The sequence below is a fragment of the Tachypleus tridentatus genome, chromosome 8, assembly GCF_004210375.1.
Source record: "Tachypleus tridentatus isolate NWPU-2018 chromosome 8, ASM421037v1, whole genome shotgun sequence".
In the NCBI taxonomy this organism is placed as follows: Eukaryota; Metazoa; Arthropoda; class Merostomata; order Xiphosura; family Limulidae; genus Tachypleus; species Tachypleus tridentatus.
In genome coordinates this window covers 133,459,635-133,482,382 of record NC_134832.1, presented here as the reverse complement: position 1 = coordinate 133,482,382, position 22,748 = coordinate 133,459,635, and the positions used below count along the sequence as shown (strand labels likewise).

The following is a 22,748-nucleotide window of genomic DNA, read 5'->3' as shown; positions in this document are numbered from 1 at the left end:
GTTTAGTTATTTTACATTTCTAAAATTTAAACATTAAGAATTACTTTTATACTATTATTTCGCTTACTACACGAACTCGATCTAGATTTCCGACTATCTTTCACAGCGGGCATCTTGTTCCAGATTTTCTAGTATACACCCACATACACACGTGAACGTCAAAAAATAAAACGCACGAATACACTATTTTTCATTTTCATTACGCAGTAATTAGTTTACTATGCTACAATTTTAACGAATTTTGATGGTGAACGTACCAGCCAAGTAATGATAGTTTTCCAAAGTACAAAGCTGCGTAATTGTTTATCTGCACTTCATACTTTGCGGGAATTGAGCCTCGGATTTTTGGGTTACAACTTACTATTGACCTATCAGAAGACCCAATAAAATAACTTCCTTCATCTTCAATCATAGTGAATTATATTTCAAGCAATTGTTAATAATTAACACAAGTAGTTTAGGCTTCGCAAATGAAGACACTCGATATAAAGTCAAACTAAATAACGACGTAAAGCACATTTATGCTGCTTTTAAATAAAAAAGAATATTAAATTTATCGTTTGACAGCAACAGGACAAATGGAAACAGCCACTCACCCTACGCAGTAAAACACTGCAAAAAAATCACTTTGCAACAATTTACTTAATGCATATTATTATTGCTGTTGGAGCGTAACATTTAAATTTCCAACCGACACCGTAGCAGTATGGTCTACACATTTTACTGAAACCACTCTTAACGTACAAGAACCGAAGTTAAACATTTTTAATACTAAGGTTTACTGGAGGTAATAGAAACAAGTGTCCATAAGTTTGATTAGAAATATTTTAAGTAAAAACTTAAATTGCAGTTTGTTGTTCTGCAAAAATATAACATTATAGGTAAACCCGTTTTGGTAAGTCGAAACGTAAAATAAGCTCAAAATGACGTACTGTTGCACCACAACTCTAACCGATACAATGTACCAACTTAATTTCATCAGTTCATACAATCTCAAAACGTAAGACTCACTTTTAGGGATATTACCAAACACGCGCACTTTTTTCACGAGGTATTACGTTTGTAGCTTACGTCTTTGCACGGTAACATATTTGTTTAATTTGAGAATGCAAGTTTCTCTGTTCATCTAATTTGTGCATCTGAGTAAAGAAGTAGTGACATTTTGGTACTGGTCATACCTCAAGCGGCCTATATATTACAGCTCAGTCTCAAAATAAATACACTACTATTTCCGGCGTAAGAAGGAGGATATTTTATACGTCATACGTTTTGCCTTTCTGTCACATCTGGAGTCAATGAACAAAACTGCTTATATAAGGCTTTTAAAACAGCTGAAGGAAATGGTCTGATGTGGGAAACAGTCGCGGTCCAAAATAGAATTCTCAGGCATACACGATAGTCTACTCCGACTCTCACTAGTTAAAACGAATATTTCGGTAGCGCTACTCTTGCCGAAACCAACACTCACGTTTTCATTTTTAGCTTCCTTCTAACCAATCACGAAGAGACAGCGCAAACAATACACTAACAATGAAACTGCTTCATGCTCACTAGCAAATTCAGTCTCACTTCATTCGCTGTAGTGTTCACGAATTTGATCATTTAAGAATGAATTTTTTGAAGAAAAGAAAAACTAATGTAAAGGTTCAGACCGTTTAAGAAAAATCACGAGAACTGTACAACATTTCGGTATTCCATAGTATAATGTGATTGGGTTATAAAAACGCTAAGTGGTGAAATTTGCTGCGCATGTTTCAAGTTTTACTGTTAAATTGATTCTTATATTTGTTTGCTGTAGTTGCCTGTTATACACAAACATTGAATTACCATGAACATTCTGAATTATTTGCATTCTAACGTACTTGTTTACTTTAGTTCAAAATTACCGAGGTTTCTTTAATGGAGTCCTCTGGTTAAAGTACCAGCAGCAAATTGAAAACATCATATTGAGTATTTGAAAGACTACCTGTTGTGAAACATTTCGTTAGCATACCTTACACTTCAAACCACAGATAATGCTTTAAATAATTACTTAAATATAGAGGTATTACTCATTAACGTTGGGTTTTGGCACCATATTCTAGCTAAATGTTTAAAAGAGCAAGTGCCAAAACAAACTGGTTCCTCCTTCAAAATTATACACTCAATTTATGGTTATGCTTTTGCACTAAGTAACATGATTATAAATATTACCAGATTAGAAATATAAATATAACTTGTTTGAGCCCATATTCCTGCACAAAAACTCTTAGTAAACCAAAACCAGTTCATAAATTAAAGCTGATTAAAATTACATATAGGGCTAACTGATAATTAACTCATTCTATTTCTTGTGATTTCACTAATATTTAATTTTCCCCAAAAGGAAAAATTATCTAAATGATATTTTTGAAAAAGCAAATAAGAATGCTAATAATTTTGAATGGATACATATTGAATGACTACAATTTATAAAAACGAAAATATATTTTAAAGTATATAGCAATTGTATGTAAAACATTATCACAGAATTCAAAAGACACACAACACAAAAAATAAGCATGTTCTAAGTTTACTGTAACAATATTTTTTTAAAATCAACCTGAAGCAACATCTGTCCTTGAATGTTCTCAAACAGTAGTAAAGAAAGTTTTCTTAGAAATTTAAAATGTTAATTTTCAGAAAGAGCAGTTTATTAACAAATATTTAAACCCCTATTTCAAATAAAAACAAGCATATTGATGACAATATAAAATACAGATGTAAAAACTCCAGAATTTATTCAGTTTTAGTGAAACTGAAAAAAGATGCAATGCAGGACAAGGTACGATAATTTAAAATTTACAGATCTGAAAATTGATTGAGGTATGCCTGGCCACTTCAGCAGTAGAAACCCCATACTTAATGACTGATTTTTGTTGCATAGCAATGAGTTTGCTACATAAACCTTCATGTATTCTTCCATCTATTTTTTCAGACTAAGGTCCAACAGACTGCTTAAAGTCCCAATGATTGACTGGAACTGCTATTCTTTGGCATACTATCAATCATTATTAATCACTTGATTACCTGCATATGCAACGTTCTAGTGTTCAACTCTTAGCTTAGTTGCTTTGATGGCATTTAAAAACAGGTTTAGTCCTAACAAGAAAGTAATCACAAGAGTTTACTAAAGAACAAAAGTGTTTAACTTCAAACATACAATGAAGAAAGGTTGGATCAGTTAAGTAAATATAAAAAACACAGATAATTAGTGTGTGTGCGTGCGTGCGTGTGTGTGTGTGTGTGTGTGTGTGTGTGTGTGTGTGTGTGTGTGTGTGTGTGTGTGTGTGTGAGAGAGAGAGAGAGAGAGAGAGAGAGAGACCACTGTTAGTAATATTACAGCCACTCCTCTACCTTGTGTTTGACTGCCCTTAACTCCTGACTGAAATATTTTACCATCATACAGATTGCATTGTTAGATAAAGCAAGTTTCAGACTTTCCAACGGTATGTCACACCTCCAGGAAATATTTAACAGAATTTCTCATTCTATGGACTACTACTCAAAACTACATCTTTAGTTGAGGAAAGGACCCTGTGTTAACTAAACAAGCATAAATTGTTAAAACTTTTTCTTCTAAATATAGAAAACTTTTAAATTTCAGTTTACAAAGCTATCTCTTATGTAATATTACCACCATAAAAACAAATGTTGTACTCAGTAACTGAAAAAGTTGATCACTTATGTTGGTGCTAACAGTAAGTAAAAAGCAATACAATATAATACTCTTAAATATCATACATAAATAACTGGAGGTTTGCTAATATAAACATTCTCTAGCATGAAATTTAAAACAGAATATCAAAGACAAATGGATAGTAAGTGAACCAAAAACAAAGTGTCATGAACATATTTGTGATTGATTTGCAATGTGTACCTCATAAGATTCAGAATGGTTGATCATAAGATTATCAGCAGAAAGCAAAGCAACTGCATGGTAAAACTTGGATGCACATGTCAGGCTACACACAGGTAAAACAAAATGAGGAAGACAACAAACTTGCAAGATAAACATGTACAGCAAATATGGCAGAACCCTACTAGCAAGAGATTAATCTTCTGTGTACTAGAAAGGAGAAAATGGCAACCATGGAAGTTCTTCACTGACATTTAGAAGGAACAATGTTGCTGGAAAACTAAGTGTGGTAAGGTATCAAAGAAAAATACCAGACAGAATGCAGCTTGAAAGCTAATGGTAACATAGAAGCTGTCTTCTACTTCCTGCAAGGCAACTTGTATCCATGAGAGGTAAATACTTGTAGGTGCAACTACTGGAATTGTCACCTTGTCAACAAGCAATAGTAATAAAAACACTAACATGTATGAGAAATTATATGGCAATTAACCTTTATAAATAACAAATCAAATGCATACCTATAACACTCATATTTCACAAACAAGCTGAGAATATTAATATCTGGTAACCATCTTTTCAAATTGGGAAAATAGGTATCAAAATTTGCTCGTAGGTTATAACAAATACTTTAAGTACTAGTTTTGTTATACCTCAATTTATACTTTGGAATTTAATTATTGGGCATAATTTACTCAAATAATATTTATATGAATGTACTCACATCTGGGTAGTCTTTAACTGGAACAAAGACTTTTTCTTGAAGAGTGATGGGCTCTCCTTCTGGATGAGGCAACACCAATGGCTCTTTTTTGGCTCCATTCCTCTGAAGTAAGGAGCTTCTGACTTTGGATATTTCTATAAACAGTGTAAGATAAAATAATTTATTGATATATTTATAAAAAACAAATGCTATCTTTAGATTATACAATAAAGCATAATGTTGTAACTTGTCATAAGTATAACTAATCATATATACTTTTACATTTTTGCTTATAACATTTAGAATGTATTGTTTCATAAGTTGGGCACTCTCACTGTTAACAGAATTATATCAAAGTTTAGCCAGCTTAAGGAATTTAGGATATTCAAAGTCTATACAACAAGCTAATAAAGCTTTCTCAATAACTAAATTAATAATAATAATAATAATAAAACTACACTAAAGATTCTAATCAATGTTATTAATGAAAGTAACATTAAAGAAATAACTTACAACTTTACAAAAAACAAACACTAGCTGTCAGGAGATTTAATGTTTGTTGAACATTTACAATCACACACAGGAAAGATTTTTTGTCTCATTAACAATGGCTTCCCATGTATGAAAACAGTTGTAACAGTTTAGAAGCCTGACATCTGAAATAAACTGCTAAAAAACAGTATTATTTAGGTCTAATCAGGTAGTAGGACTTTGCCAACAACACATCGAAAACTCATGTTTATGCATATATAAATCATTTAAATACATATCCTTCAAAAACTTTTTACCTACTGCTGGCTGCTGTTAACACACACTTCATGCCAAGTTGTATTTATCCAGATAAGAATAAACAGATTAAAATAACATTTGCTGATTTTGATAAATTTCTAGACATACATACAGATGGATGGATGAATGAAGTGTCAAATGCATTAGAAAAAGCCAGTAAAAAATGTAAAGTAAAAATAAAATTATTGTAAGAAACAATGTTCAACTTCTCTCAAAACTTGCATTTTTAAACATTTTATGTAGTTAAAATACAGAGCTTCAACTTTATCGAGATATCACGAGTAGACAAATGGGAGCTCACAGGTTACAGTAAAGAGTCAATGATATACTAACATTGACCATTTCCTTCATTTTGGTTTGTTGTTTAAGTAGACTTTTATATAAAACTTGTTAGATGTAAGAGCATGAAAATGTTTTGGCAAACATTATTAATGTTACAAATCCTAAACTTGTGTTTGCAAGTTTATTGCCAATTTTCCTTTCATGAAAATAAAAGTTTATATTTTATACAGCAGACACTAACTATCTATATATCTTTACAGTTCATAGGATTATGTTTGTAGAGTTAGAGTGAATACACACCTAACAACTCATAACAAAAACATGCAATTTCCATCCATTCAAAACTAATGTGTAGCATCACGAACAAATTACCTTTGAACAAAAGTAAACTTAAAAACTGGAACTATGAATAAAATCCACACAAGACAATTTATAATTTTTAATTGAAGATGTCAAAAGCTAGTTATAATTAACCACTAAAATAATGCCAAATAATCAGAAATTTAAGTGATTCACAAAAGAAACTAACCATTTTACTTTTACTTCAGATAGTAATAACCTATAGAATTTCAATAAGAAATCTGAGAAATGGGTTACTTAACTGCTCGTAACAAATTAATACATACAGTATGCATACGTTTATAAGTGCATGTGTGAAATTCCGTGTGCAACACTTTTGTACGTCCATTTGTAAATATTACAATTAAAATGCAAAAACAGATGTTTTAAAAACTGTCACTTTATTTTCTCCTTTACTTATCTGTTCATAATCTTATAATTCTTAAGAATATAAAAATGTAGGATTTATGTACAGAAGCCATAGCTGGATGCAAAACCATTCAGCAAAAGTACATGTTTATCTAGCTTAAGAAAGAAATGTCTGAAAATGACTTGTTCCATCTGATTGACAAAATTATCTTTTCAAACAAAAAATTAAAACATTGTGAACATGTAATACAGTAAACCTGTATGACTATATTTTCAAAGTATTTATCATTTCAATCTGAAAGGGGATAAAAATTAAAGATGAATTATAGAAAGAAGAGTTTACTACCAACAAGTACCGAGAAGCAACACATTAAAAAATCCAATTATGTGTGCTTAAAGGATAGAAAAGAAAATAAGAGTGATGTTAACTATATATTGTTATCCAATTACAGTAAAGTACAAGTGTGCATGTGCGTGTGTGTGTGTGTGTGTGTGTGTGTGTGTGTGTGTGTGTGTGTGTGTGTGAGATGTATTATGAGATGTACACTGCCACCATTACTTTTGTTCAAGTTATTTGTGGAAAATATTTTGCAATGACAATAATCAAGTTAAATGTATTGATCATGATGGATTTTACTTCAATCTACAACACTAACAAGACAGTACACTGTGCGTGCGTGCGTGCGTAAATAGATATATAGCAACTCAGGCTGCATACCGTTAAACAGGCATGTTATACTACATTAAGTAATTGAAAACAGGTTTTCTTAAAACTTTCCACCTTATCCAACAAATGTCTCTTTGTGTGAGTAACATGTAGGAAATTTTATGTCATGCAACCAGTATCAGGCATAACTGTATAATGAGAGCCTCAAACTTAACACCTTTGTTAGCAACTCAAAAACACCTTTATGGAGCATGCTTGTTTTACAGGTGACGAAAGACTTAACATGTACGTGAATGAAACAAAGCTATCTGAAACATTTTATATGGAAGTGTTACACATTTTATAGATTAAGATCACCATGTGTATTTAAGTGTTGCATATAGTGATTTACTATACAGATCAATGAAGATATAGGCTCTGTTGGGTATGTCAGTAGTTTTAACAATGCCTTTCCTACACAAAAATGCATTTATTCAAAATACCATTGCTAAATTACAGATAGTATCAGTGACTGGATAATTGTGGGAAAGTGACCGACACAGGAAAACTTTATTGTTCTTGTATTCTACTAGTAATTATTTCAATCCCATTGTAACAGTATTATTTTCAAACATGATAGGAATCTAGTTACCATATAATTATTCATCTATCATGTGAAGTCACCTTTACAATTATTTTTCAATCTAGCAGGATATTTTGGTAAACCAAAAACATTTACAACCTGGCAAGTCTTTTACAAATTTGCCTTGTTTCCTTTATTCATTTCCTCGTAAACTCAACATAAAGTTTTAGCCATGTTTAAAACTTGCCATTGCTTGTCTCTAATCCAGTATATAATTTCATGGCCACTAGAAACTAACACCATAAACCACTGAGAAGAAAAATTTGACCAACAGATTTTTAGAAACTGAGAAAAAGTTGTTAAAATATATGAAATGTGTTAACTTCAAGACTGTCACTAAATATGTTGAATAAATTGATTTGAATATAAATAATGCAGATAAACCAAAAATTAAGCCTTTATCTCTAGCAGTTATAACTGATTAATGGTACTGTTATGATTCATCATAGATGAGCTATTTATATTATAGTTTTCTATTTCTAAAACAAAAATTTGTTTGTAGAGGCTATTTACTAACTGATCACTTCTTTGCTTTAGAGAAAATGGTTTTGCATGCTACAAAATTCAAAAGTTCCACAATTCTTGAAGAAACGTATTTTGGTACTCAAAAGTGATGTACAATACAGATCACTTGTACATGCAGCATCAAAAAATGTATGCCTGTAGCCTTAACAGGCCACTTGTAATTAACAAAGCTATGCTGTATTTACATAGAACCTAAACTGTGAAATTTAAGCTAGGAATACTTCACAGATTGACATTACAGCAATGTTTCTCTTGTCCAATGGAGTTTTTTTTTTTTTTATCATGTAGAAACAAAATGTAACAAACTTTTTGTAAAAGTGTGTGTACATTAGCTGCATGGAAATAAACATGTAAGTATTATATATAGACACACACACCTTATGTCAAAGGAGACTTAACAGTCAGGGCATTTAAAAATTCTTTTAAAAAAATCAGTAGTTTGACAAAACTAGGGTTAATTATAATCTGCTTCACACTAAATGAATAGAAATAAATATCCATATTTATACATATACAGCATATACAGCCAATACATAATCAGGGAAACAATGACTGATTAAAACTAAAAACTTAAATTAAAATAACTTATGTGCATATATAACAATTTTGTAGATAAAATAAGACTATTATACATTGTTTTTAGTCTACAAACAGCATACCATATGGTATACTATTCATTCATAAACACAAACCAAAAAAAACTATTCAAACATATTTAATACACCCTTCTACCTGCAAGTTGTCTGATTTGGCCATATACAAATGATTTGTTAGTTTTGTTTGTATTATATTATCCTCTCAGCTCTGAAATACCAGAGAAATGTGTACTAGTATAGTAAATTCTGGTGGAAGAAAAGGAACAATAAAAACCAAATTTTCAAAATAAGGAAAATCAATCAAGTGCAGGTAAATAGCAGTATTAACTATGAAGTTAAGGAATGATAGTTTGGGTTTAATATTAGATGAAACTTCTGTTAAACACTACACTACGTAACGACAGAAGTCAACTATTAACTACCTGTTTGTAGCTGGTATTTGTAGTCAATTATCTTATGGACTTCTTTGAACTACAGCTATTATGTACAAAGAAAGAACTCACTTTGTTAAATTTTACAAGCAAGATGTTTTAGAAAAACTAAAATGTTGGTTCATCTATATCAAGCAGAAATTAATTAGCATAGTGGGTTCCTTAATTACTTGAGCATAGACAATCATTTCAAATAAATGATTTAAAAAATTGTTCACAACCTACAAGGTGCAATTTCAAAAGCAGAAATTTTGATATAAAGATTTGTATTATCTATGTTCTCATATCTCCAGATAAATGGACAAAATTACTCATATAATCCCTTATATATTATACTGCTCTTCTATAAAAGTAACCAGATCCTCAGATTAGTGTAATCAATGACCTGGAAATAATATCTTTTCACATTGATACTGAACTGCAGCAGAGCAGGTTTCTCCTATCATGTGCTTATACTTAAGCAATAAAAAGTCAGTGCCAGTTTTAACAGATCTTTATATCTACATCTGAAAATAAAGAAATTTTTTCAGACACAGAAAAAGATATTCTACTTACATAATAACAAACATCTAGTTCTTTACCTTCATTAACACATATCAATATTACTCAAAATTGAATTTTAAGAACTAGAATTCATCTACTGATCACCTTATTTTTGGAGAGAAAAGTGAAATGTTATTAGATGACAAATGATGCTTATAAATGAAATATTTATCCTGTTTCTGCTTGGTGTTTAGTAAAATCAGATACAACAGCTTTGTCATGAATTTATTTCAAGTGGGTTTCAATCAGGTAGCATTTGTAAGGTGAGGGAAATTACATCTGGTACATACACTATGGAACCCAAAGATCTGAATATCACTTGTTCTCTTGCTAAACAAGTACACATACATCAATTTTATTACAGCATTGTTAGTACTTGCCGTTTTGATTATTTAACAACTGGGAATGAATATATCCTCTTGTACAAGTTAAACATATATATATAAAATGCAGTGTATTGTTTAATTTTGGCTTAAAAATTATGGTTATAACAATTAATCAGGTTGGGTTCTGCTGTTTCTAATGCAGTCCTTCCTCATGATTTTGTTTACTTTACTTCATTCAAATGTATTTAATTTCACTAAAAAAGAAATACACACACACACACACTTCATATAAACAAAAACAAGCCCAAAGAGAGGAAAACAATGCTGCTCTCAATTTTTTGATTATTTAATATTCACGTGACACTGGCAAATGAAGGTTACGACTGATAGATGGTGTATCCCTACTGTAATGTTGGTCCTACTTTCAGCTACCTCCAAACCTAGGGTACATTTTATATCATATTACAGCCTGTAACCCAGGGATCCTTTCAATTAGTGCATTTTTTTTTTTTTTTTTTTGTTTGGGCTTGTTTTTGTTTATAGCAAATTATATATATATATATAGCAAAGTTCAACACAAAGGATAAACTGTTTTCATTTGTACAAGAGGAGTGATTCCCTCCTAGGATTCCATTAAGAAATCTTAAACCTGATTTAGTGGTTTTTAACATAAATAGCAAAAACCACCAAATTATGAGATAATAAAATCAGAAGAAATGTTTTGCATAGGGAGTAAACATTATCATTACAATAAAGAGATTAATTTAGCAGATGTGAAGTTCAAATTCCATTCAAAAGTAGAAACTTAAGATTATTAAAAAAATTCAAAGTATTCAATGTATCTTACTTCCAATTTGTTGGTAAGCAGGTGCTTTATGTAACGGAAAATAATTTTAACACTTCTGCAGGTACTTGTTTAAATTTTTATTGGTATTTCTTTTACACCTTAAAAGAACAAAAGATTTGATTCAAGTTCGAAAACTTGTTAAAAAGGTTGGACATACATTGGCAAAGTGGTTAGCTGACTAACCAAACAGATTTTTAATTCCTTTGACAAATGTAGAAATAAATTTTGGAAAATGTGTGCAAATGTCACAAGAATCACTAGATACGATTACATACGCTTACACACTAGACAAAATTCAAATACGAGTATCTTCTGATGCTATTTTATGTCATTTCAGCCTTAGGCTTAAAGATAATTTATTATAAAAACTACCAACTGAATGTCTCACATGAAACAGTACACACAAATGATCTGTTGTCACAACACATTCACATTCATCTGCTTACAACCAATAAAGTGACACTGAACTGTTCTAAAAGGGCTCATGTTTCATATTAGGTATAGATACAAACTTTTGGCTGCTTGCAATTTATGACCAACAAGTTCACATAACTGGAGGGTGACTCATTAAATGCACTGACAAGGATTTTGTTTTTTTTTAGTGGGAAGTAGAGGATGGGACTAGAAATTGTTTACCAGATACTCGATACAAGACATTGCAGATCATGTTGAGAGTTTACAGTAGATGCCAGTGCTAATAAGCATTTTATAATGCTTGTAAAAATAATGCAGGAAATAACAAATCTTAATATTTGATTGAAAAGTACTCACTCATATGTTTAAGTACAGAAATCAATGCTTGGCTCTTTTTGGGGATCTCCCTAATGCTAGATGCAGGAGTAGAATGAATTAGCATGATTCAAGGCTATTTGGTAAATAAACCATTCTAAACCACTTCAGAAAGATTAACAAATATGTTTAGCATAACAGATGGTCCAGTTGGACCACCTGTGGAGGAGTTTGAATGAAAAATCAACTGTACACTAGAGAAGTAGACTACAACTAAGCAAGCTACATGCAGTAACAAAATTCTTTGGAAGAGCTCTTTAGCTATTAAAAGTTTAACTATACCAAGATGTTCTGATGGGTCTTCTACAGTTGTCAAATGCCATGCCATCATGTTTTTAGACTTGCATTCAAATTTTATTGAACTATTATTTTATGAATGTATAATAAGTTGGTATAAAACAGCAGAATATAATTCAATCTTGGTGTTATACATTATAAATTTATTAAAAAGAAATAAAAAAATATCTAAATATCAATTTTTGTGAGCGAGTCAAGTGGTATGTTAAACAGCATTGTTTCAGATTAGATATTTACAATGTCCAAATACAGATGTTTATAGTTTGTCATAAACTAGGAACTCAAATTATCAGTACTGACAAGTTAGAATAAGAAATAACTTTATCTTTTAATTTTTGATGAGATTTCTCCACATTTAGTGAATCAAACAAAGTGGTTTCCCACACATCTTTCCAATTTTGGAAACTTTTGAACGACTATTTCTCTCTGACATGAGAATAACCCATAGAAAACTCAAAATGTCTCCAACTTGTTTCTCTGAACCTTTGCAAAGTATTCATATGGGAAATCCTTTCTTTTCATGGCAAACCACAAGTGGTAAGGTTAGACATTACTGAGCTTGATAAATCATTTTTTAGACCCAAAATACAGCTTAGTTACTGTGCTTTATAAAATATAGTGGAAGTTTCTGGTATTTATATGATAGTTCATGATTTATTTATTTCAAAATGCATATATAAAACATTTTGTTTTACATTCTCCAGGCACAAGATTTGATAAGGCTTAGAAAATTATAGCAAACAGTAAACAAGTACAAAGTCCATAAATACATGAAATAATTGTTTTATATACTTCTGTATTTACTGTTTTATATTTTATGAAGCAAAAAATAAGAACTTGTTTGTAAATATAATAATGTATATATATAGTGTTGTAACCAAGATGTAATTGTATTTTGCAAAATATTAATCCAGTATAACAGACATGACAGGTCACTTTGTAAAGGCCAATCTTACATTACTGGATACAGTACGTGAGAGTAAGTGTGCTGCATCATTTATCTTCTGCGACATTAGTCAGACCTTATTGAAAGGTTAATAATTTTTTTTTAATAAATTGTAGAGATTTATGTTATTTAGACTAAATCTAGCATGGTTTTGCATTATGATTTGTAGTAGTAATTCTAGAATGAAAAAAGCTTAATTTGTATCTAATTACTTTTGTGCATGTGCAATCACCAGTTCAGTATAACTGAACCTATAAAGATACGAGAGAAAAAAAACAACAACAGTTTTTCCTAAAAATACAAATTTCATAATTATCTCAATAATTATCTTTATTGTATAAGGATACAATAGAGAAAAAAAGAGAAAACAGTTTTTCCTAAAAATACAAATTTCATAATTATCTCAGGGTTTTTATAAGGTTATGGAGATTTCATATATGAAACTTCACTATTTTCTTATGCATTAAACTATAATCATAAAACCAAAATTGCATCACATGATCAAGTCAGTATCTGAAAATAAAAAAGATGTATGAACAAATAATTTAAAAATGTGATATTTTGTTTACAAATGCCTAAGTTTACTGATTATCTGTGTCAAGATACATGCTAATTTTAAAGCAACAGTATAACACTTTATGGTTACTTACAAATATAAGGGCTAGGTGGAATCCACTCACTTGTACTAGAAAAGTTAACTAAACATGCAAAATGGTGAGGAAACATAGAAGTAAACTGATAGGATGCCTAGGGTAAGGAGACTGGAAATTGCAAATAGTTTTAAAGATACAAGTCAGTTAAAAATCAAAATCTTAAATTCAATCATCTTGATTGCTATTACTACAATGTTAGGAGCATAAGGACAAAATAGATGAGTTCAGTGCTCTTAATGAAATGAAAGACTAATTTTTAATTATGAAACTTAGATTAAGAGAACAATGATAGTAGAAATTCTGAGATTACCAGTTATTTAACATACTTCTTAAAATAGGGGATGAAGTGGCTTTTTAGATAAAGGAGGAACTAGAATCTGTTGCAACTGATAAAAATGATAGTCAAGAGACTGAAATTAAATGGGTTACAAAGGAAAGGAATTGTGTTCACATACTCCTAATCTGCAAGAGGATTTACACAATATGGTCAGAATGTTTTATATTTGCAATTTTCTGCAATTACTTATTTGCTTGTGATACAAGGTTGAATTAAAATACAGAAATGAGGAATTAAATTACCTAAGATTTAACTCATTTTGGTCAATTCCCGTTCATTAACAACTGTTTGCATGTGCATAAATTCCTGTATATATCAGAGCATTCAAATACTTTGTTACATGAACAATATCTGTACATCAGCAGCAAATGAACAAATAAAGAGCACTTACACTAATTCATTTTTCTTTTCATTAGTGCAACAACAAATAAAAGCTTAATATATTCTTTAAACATGCCAATTTGATGCTGAGCAGGAGTCAAAATTACAATAAAAAACACAAACAAGAATACTTACTATCAACTTAGTCTAAGAAGCATGAATGTTGATTTTGTGCAACACTTCATTTAATAAGTTATTTATACAGACTAACTTGAATTATTATCAGTGAATGACAAAGAGAACAACTACATGCCCTTGATGAGCAGAGATGGTGGTGGGCCACGTATTTTATCCAGAGCCAGTAAAAGTTAATAAAAATAAATTGGAAAAATGATTATCTTTCATTGATGACTTGAAATTTGCATAACAATACAGAACTTCAAGTAAGTTCTATTCTCACCTGCTATTTTGCATACAACCTAACATTTCAAAGATGGACATTTTTAGTTGATAATCATCATAAATGAATATATCACAACAATCCTAAGTGGCAAATTTGCATAATGCATAAGAATTAAAGGAAAAAAGTCCCATGCCATCTTAGTATAAAAATGACCTGTTATTTATGTGTTTTACCATCTATCACTCAGTTGGCCAGCTTGATTACCATAATTTTATTTATGGTAACTGAAAACTATGTACATAGACTTATTCTGTTTAGGATTTCTATATGGAAACATGTAAAAAAATGAAATTAAACACATACCTACTTCTAGAGATTTTTCATATTGAATTTAAAGCCAAATACTTAATCAGTTAAATGAGTCAGTTATTACTTTCCACAAAGCAGGGTACGGAATTAACCTCCAGTGAGGTCATTAGAGTTTAATAACAAAAGAAACAATAAAACATTATCTAATATTGTATTTTATATAGTTTTTGCTTCCTTAGCAAGTACTCTAAGCTAGCTTAAACAAAAATATTGAGAATGACAGTTCACAATACTGATACAAAATAGTACAATGGTAAACTTTTTAACAACACCAGAATATACAGATAATATTGCACAAAATTACCAATAGAGACATTAGTAAAGTTTCTTGATGACATTAAAATCTTTGGTATTTTTACCTGTGCTGAGCTTTTGTGGTACTTTCCATACAGCATTAGTCTTAAGCTTATTACATTTTAAACATTTAAAATGTAATACACCCAACACTAATGTCTTATGACAAGTGTAATTGCTCTTCACCAGCTTGTAAAAGGTGCATACAATATTTGGAAAACTAGCCTATAATAACAGTGAGTGCAAGGAAATGCATTCAGGTTATCATAATTTCAATTAGGTTTATTATAGGTTTGAATCCATTTAATAGTATGGTTACAGACAAGGTTCTTGGCATAGTAACAGGTAACTCAGGCCAATAACACAATGCTCTGTTGCTGGTAGTAAAGGTGTCAAAATTCTGTAGCTGCTAACTATAAAAGAATCACTAGCAGTGCCTCTAGTGGAATAACAGCATCTGGAATACAGATTCAATTTTAAAATGGTTCAGAGGCTACTAGAATGATTTTAGGGATTAACCCTTTAGGTACCCCCATCACCATATAGTGGTAATCAATCACATGATGCGATTTGAATTCATTAGAAATGTGAATCCAGTGGGAAAAAATCAATAGACAGTGTAATCTGCTGACATGATGATTCATACTTACCATGGTGTACATTGCTCTTCAAAGCATTAGAAATATTTGTAGTTTAAAACTGTTTAATTTTTTTTATTAGAAAATGGATCCAAAGTAACATCAAATCATTCGTGCTTTCAAACTTCAAGAGGCAATTGAATTTGTTAAAAAGATGATAGTGATTCTGGCTCAAACTGAATTATCTGATGATTTTGAGCATGACTGGAAGAATTTTTTTTCTTCTAAGTACAGAGGAGATTCAATCTCTTATTTTCTCTTCAGGGTAACAGGTGATGTTATTAAAGGTTATCAGTTTATTTGGTAAACCAGTAAAATAGAGGCATCTGATTTCTCTACCATATTCTAAAGGTAACACAAAAGAAAATGAGAAGATTTGAAAAGAGATTACACTTTTTTTTTTTTAACTAATGAGGTGGTTCCTTTTTTTATGGAATGATCTTCTGCTGGTAGCAATGGAAGATGAAAGCTGGTACTTTACTGGATTTTAAGAGTGAAACTGAAGATTCCCTAAGAAATAAACAATGGGTTTAAATTTACTTTTCTCAAAGGTAAACGTTCAGAGATAGCCTTGGAGGGCCATGCTTGTCACTTGCTGTAGGTTATTTCTCTACCATACTCTAGTTCTGAGAAATACGTTGAATATAATGGCCATCTCATGCCAATAAGCATTTATTTTTAATCATTTAATATAAATAAAAGCATGGCTTAATCATATTATAAACACTATCAATGGTGTCTAGTATTGTTTCATCTTTCTTTTTTCCAGAGTTAGGATTCTAATGCATAAAAAAAAAAAAAACTTTTACATTGTAGTTTACTGAAGTAAATTATTCTTGCAACTTCTGAAAGTACTATTATTCTGCACGAGCTCGAATATGTGTAGCTTAATGTCAGTTAATCTGCTAAAATTATTTATTGCTTGAATTTTAGTAAGGCCAATTTAGCATGCTACTACATTTTTAAATGCTGAAGTCTAAACATAAGTAAAAATTAAACTTATTCACAAACTTTCACATTAGTCATTACTGCACGCTTTTAGAGCTTCTAAAAAAGATAAATGGTTTACATTTATAATAACATCTGATCATTATGACTAGTCCATTTGTTTGAGAGCTTCCTATTCACCAAAATGATATAAAATAAGCTGCAGATACTTATCAACTCAGTACATGACATTTTAACTGTATGATGTAACACTTAAAATACCCTTGCTCCACATGCTCAGTGGTTACACAAGTGTTCAAAACTAACAAAGTAAACATACTGGATTCAGATTGTTTCAGGACATCTACTGAATTGAATGAGGACTAAGCTCATTTTTAAAGTAAAAAATAAAGTATTTCATTACTTTCTACTTCAAGAAAATTTCCAATTCAACATAAATGTTACTTGACCAAAGTGAGAACTTGCCTGTCTGTAATGCTATTTATGCTATGTCCTTTTTGCACTAATAAAGAATATCCTTTGCATAAGACTTAATTTGTAGGCTGTTTCATCTGCAAACATTTAAGAAAGTAGTTAAATACACCTAATGAAAGGTTTAGGTTTAAAACATTGTTGAATAAATCACCTAGATTAATATCTTTCTGTTCTTATAATTTTTTTCCAAACCTCTAAAACCAGCTAGTAAAAACTTTCTAAAACTGAAAGTCCAGCAGAAGATCACAATACTAATTAATTACATGTGTTTGTGATAATTGATTTGAAGTGAGGAATAATTTTCATAGTAACTCCTTTAAAAATAGTTTTAGTATTTCACCTACAGAAATGAATCTTGATAAGTTGTGAATTATGATACGGACCAATTTCAAACTGCTATTAGCGTTATGGTCATCAAATGACTACAAAACATTTTAGTGGAACAGAAAATATTGAAGAATGAGGTTATCACTATATCACACAATGCAGCTGTCCATAAGAGAACTTTAGAAATTTACCATATCTGCACAAAGAAATTAAGTTTATTAAAAATGAATAAATTCCAACTATACTAATAATAACTTCCATCAACATTTAATACACTGTGTGGTTAGATAGGTTTTGTCAAACCATCAAAAAGGTGCTGCAATCAGCTAAGTTGAATAAGTAGTTATTTACAGTTTCTCTCCCAGGAAGATCAAAACTAGTATTCTTGATACAGACATTCTGGATACAAAACTCAAAATTCATTCATTGATACAATCAGTTGAAAGAAACAGGCAACTATTTTGTCTGATGCCAGGCAAGAATTTCTCACTATACAAAACAAACAAGAGAAAGCAGAAAAAGGCTGAGTCATCAAGAGAGAACAAAAGATAGCATCCAAAAGCAAAACCTGCAATTTATCATTCCAACCCACAAAACAGAGAATCTGTCTAATCCATACTATGAAGGGCAGGATCAGATCATTAAGCAACTTGAACAAAAGCAACAGACCTTTTCTTTTCATGGCCAATTTCATATATCATAACAAACAAGTTAATTTTAAAATAAAAAGTTTTGTTTAATTCCAAACATGTGGATTTTATCCTTGTGGTGTAATCTATATTAATTTCTCTCCATTAACATACTGGAAAACGTGCCATTTCTGCAACTACTGTGACTAACATGTCTGTTTTAACTTAGACCACAGAATATGCTAAATGGAAATCTTTTATGCCCTCTACCCACAAGTGGAAACTCAAGATGTTCACAAAAGGGAAAATAGCTATTGTGCATTAGACTTGAGCAATTAATTCAATTACCTATAAGATCATTGTTTACACTAATTAGAACAGAGTACAATAAGAGAATATTCAAAATTACAATTATGGTGGTTAAGCCATAAAAATGAAGTTTGTTGACTTGACAAAACTAAGAATTTTGAAACTATACATACTATAACTCAGAGTTTACAACACACAAATATCTTATAAAAAGTATTCCTGTTAAAGATTTCTCTGAATTTTTGAAAACTTTACTGAGTGAATCTGAATGAAGGATGATTTTTCATGCTAGGTATCCCTCATTTGTATTTTATTTGCATAATTTCTACAGCTTCTTAGTATTTTTATTGGTAAAACTAAGTGTGTTTTTTCACCCTAATACCAACTGTAGAGAAATCAAGAAACCATAAAGTTGAAAATTACTTAATACTTTTGACTTAACCTTTTCACATTTGTTTTAATTTTATGGTGTTTATTGTTGTACTTTGTATCCTTGAAATAGTAATCCTTGTGTAGAAAATCAGGAGCCCATCAGCCATTTGATCAAGGCTAATATAGAGACATAGAAGTCATGCTTCCAACATTGCTCATGTAACTTTAGCCATTTCACTGAACTTTTATTAGGTTAAGTCTGTTTTTGTTTTACATATCAGTTATTTTATTTTAAAAATATACAATCAACAAACAATTAACATAAAAAAGGATTTCTTGTACTTACTGTACGTTTGAGCTGTATGCACTCAAAAATATCTGATGTTCTCCCCACAAGTTTTATTGACTATAAATTTGGGTATCCAAAGAAAACAAGTAGTTTTCAAATACACAGTTTAGAACAAAAATACATCAGACACTAAGAATGTCAAAACAACTATAATTTAGCTGGTCTTACAAGGAAGTTATAAATATGTTAAAGTTTCATTAGCTGTTCAGAGCTTTAAAGCCATGACCACATGAAAAAATTTAATCAAATGACAACCCTTTCCTGCTAATTTCAAAGACTGATTATAAGTTTGATATATATATATATATAATTGTTCTTTCTATTTGTTATAACCATGTTCCTTAGTCATGTAGAGTCAATTTGCAAACAATCTTAAAAGCTATAGGAGAGAGAGGGTAGAATTGTCTGATGGGTTTGACAAATGTTTTATTTCAGAACATAAAAGGTACAAGGTTGACATTTTAGTTTGATTTTCTTATAATTACACTTTAAATCTAATTGGTTGGAATCTGCAACAGACTATCTCAGAACAAAGAAAAGTCTGAAGTGAAGATTTCAGAGCTCAGACATGTCAAATGACAGAAAAATGCACTTCAAAGCTTCTTTTATTTCTTTTTGAAATTAAGAATTAAAACAAATGATATAAAAAATTATAAACTACAGTTTAATGCCATGTTTATTAACATTTATAACAAAGTTAATTTAGTTCAATTTTAAATGTAAAACTGTAAGAGGTTATGTATGACATACATTCTTTGAGCCAGTCAAATGCAAACAGTTATCACAAAAATATTAACCAATCAAAATCAGTGTTTCCAATTACTCCCAATATTCTACTAATTGAGGTACTGTACTAATAATTTGTCAATATTATTTTCCAATAATTCAAAATTGTTCAGTCTAATTGCTTTTGGCTCAACCATTACTATTATTTAATAATTGATGAATCAAATGTAATTAATTAAAAAGCTCAATGATTCATCATTTAGCAAATTTATCTGATCATTCAACTCTGCTGTATCATATCCTTCAGCTGATGAAATATCAGAAGCAGTCTTAGCATAGTTCTTGACACCAATGTGAGAGAGATAAGGAAGAGGATAGTAAGAAAAAATTATGAAAGAGGAAACATACAAGAGCCACAACTGATTGGCATAAAATACTGTTTTATGAGATATTAACTGTGTGTGTGTGTGTGTGTGTGTGTGTGTGTAAGAAATCCATACCTTACACCCTCTAAACAAATGTATTGAATTTTGAAAATTTTAGTATGAACAGAAAAATAATTTCAACATCTAAAAGACAAGATTTAGACAAGAGTTTGAATGTGGTAAAATATAATTAATGTTATAATACAAATTTGAAAAAAGAGGTTACATTTCTCAAACTTGAATTTGAAAATAACCTTATAAAATAGATTTAAAAAAAGACCTTCAGACACTTTAACAAGCATAATAGAAATTATAAATACAATTATTATTGTTTGACAATATTTCTAACACTAAAAAGTAAAATTATTCATTCTAACCTAGTTAAGTTATTGGTTAGACTGTTGTGAATTTGCCAGTATAATAACCTGACCATTAGTACGTTAACATTATACTCATTCTTACGTCAAGTTATATAAAATTTTGCTTAACTATTCATTATCAATAAAGAATTAACATGCAATAATAATTAATAGAGCTTTTGTTTTTACAAAAGCTAAACTAGTCTTTCACCTTTATTGACTCAGTATACATAATTATTACGATTTTTAAAATTTTACTTCAGAAGTCTTACATTGCATATTATTTCTTAACATTTCAACTTAAGTAAATTTTAAAAGACCCAGAAATTCGAACGTTTTCTAACAGAATAATAGTAAAGTATTCGAACTATTAAAATCACACAAACTATGGCGACTTTGATAATTTGAAAAGCTAATTATTATCCGTTATAAAGCACTTGACATTTTGAAATTCGTTTTTTCATCCTTTGTACTAATTCTTCCAAAGCCCATTTTGACAATAATTAATATTAAAAGCAGTAATATTACACTTGCGATACTGATAGCAAAACTAAAAGATTAAGGCAAGAGTAATTGTTAGAAGTTATAATTTATATGCCGTCTTATCACTTCCTTAACCAATGCAACTGCCAGCAAAACTCTCACACAACCGGCAACTGTGCCACGCCAACCCTAACTAACTCGATCTTATTACTGTATCAGTATTACTTCTCAGCGCAGTTTCTAAACAGTTTAAAAAACTTACCTTCATCAAGAAGCCTTTCTAGATGAACAAACACATTAGGGAACGCAGCAAGTTTGGTTTTATCTTTAAATAACTGTGCTAAATAATCCGCTATGTTCTGAGTATTATTATTGGAATATTCACCCATTTTTTAACAAGTGCACACTAACCCTAAGACAAGAAAATTTTAAACTTCTCTGAAATAAAACCACAGACAATTTCACAACTTCTCTCTTCGACTCGACAGCTTAGCGTCCTTTCAAGGATACCATTACAATCTTACGTACCTTAGACAAGATGCGCAGGCGCAACGAATGGAAGAGTCCATTAAGAAGAGTTGTTCACTATTTACATGTTTTAACGCTTTTGTTAATAGTAAGCTCTATGCGAGAAAATCCGAAATTCGTTTTATACATTCACAAAGTTACTCAAAAAAAATGATGTCTCATACCTATCTAAAAGATTTACTTAATGAAAAATTAAATAAAATTAGAAAATTAACAAATTTTCATTGTATATATACATATGTATTGTTTAATACTATACTACTTTTTGTAAAAAAGTTCTTGAAATCAAAACATAAGCTAATAGTGTATTTTCATATTTTGAAACGGTAATAAGTAATAATGTTAAAATATCTACAGTAGTTCATTAAAATAAAAAGAGTACGTAATAAAATCCCTGACATGTGTTCAAAGTAGGTCTGCAACAAAAGTAGCCTAAATAGGAAAAGTTTAAGTAGGAGGCACGTTGACTACAACTATAGAACTTTTAAGCATTTTACTGTATACGGAACCAAAATGGGAGGTGCTTAATACGTGTAAACTACGTTATTTTTACTTTGTTTTAATTCTAACTTATCTAAATAAATAAATTGAGGTTAAAAAGAAATGACGATTAATTTAGAAGAAAATAGCACCTCAGCACCATGACTTTCTAAATAAAGATTTTTTTTTATTTTTTACCGCACGTCTGCGCCGTTTCAGCCATTTTTAATTCTGTATATGAGTATTGATTTAATTCCATAAAAGCATGTGATTATTTTTGTTCATTAACCGAGTTAAAAGTATTTCTAAGTTAGTGTTTCACGTGGGTTAAGTAACAGTTCTTTAAGACACAATGTTGATGCAAAATTTGTATAACATC

The 22,748-nt window shown here is 30.3% G+C and overlaps 1 protein-coding gene across 2 annotated transcripts in view; it reads right to left on the bottom strand.

Moving 5' to 3' along the window:
* LOC143223533 (protein held out wings-like) overlaps positions 1–21,901 on the bottom strand; it is a 60,304-nt gene extending 38,403 nt beyond the window's left edge. The window contains exons 1-2 of one of the 2 annotated variants that reach the window (XM_076451614.1): positions 21,624–21,901; positions 4,599–4,732 (exon numbers count right to left, since the gene is read on the bottom strand). In XM_076451614.1, coding sequence (XP_076307729.1) covers positions 4,599–4,732; positions 21,624–21,750 — 261 coding nt within the window. In that variant the 5' untranslated portion in view covers positions 21,751–21,901. The remainder of the gene's footprint in view (positions 1–4,598; positions 4,733–21,623) is intronic. The other variant, XM_076451615.1, reaches the window with a different exon arrangement.
* Between the last annotated feature and the right edge of the window lie 847 nt (positions 21,902–22,748).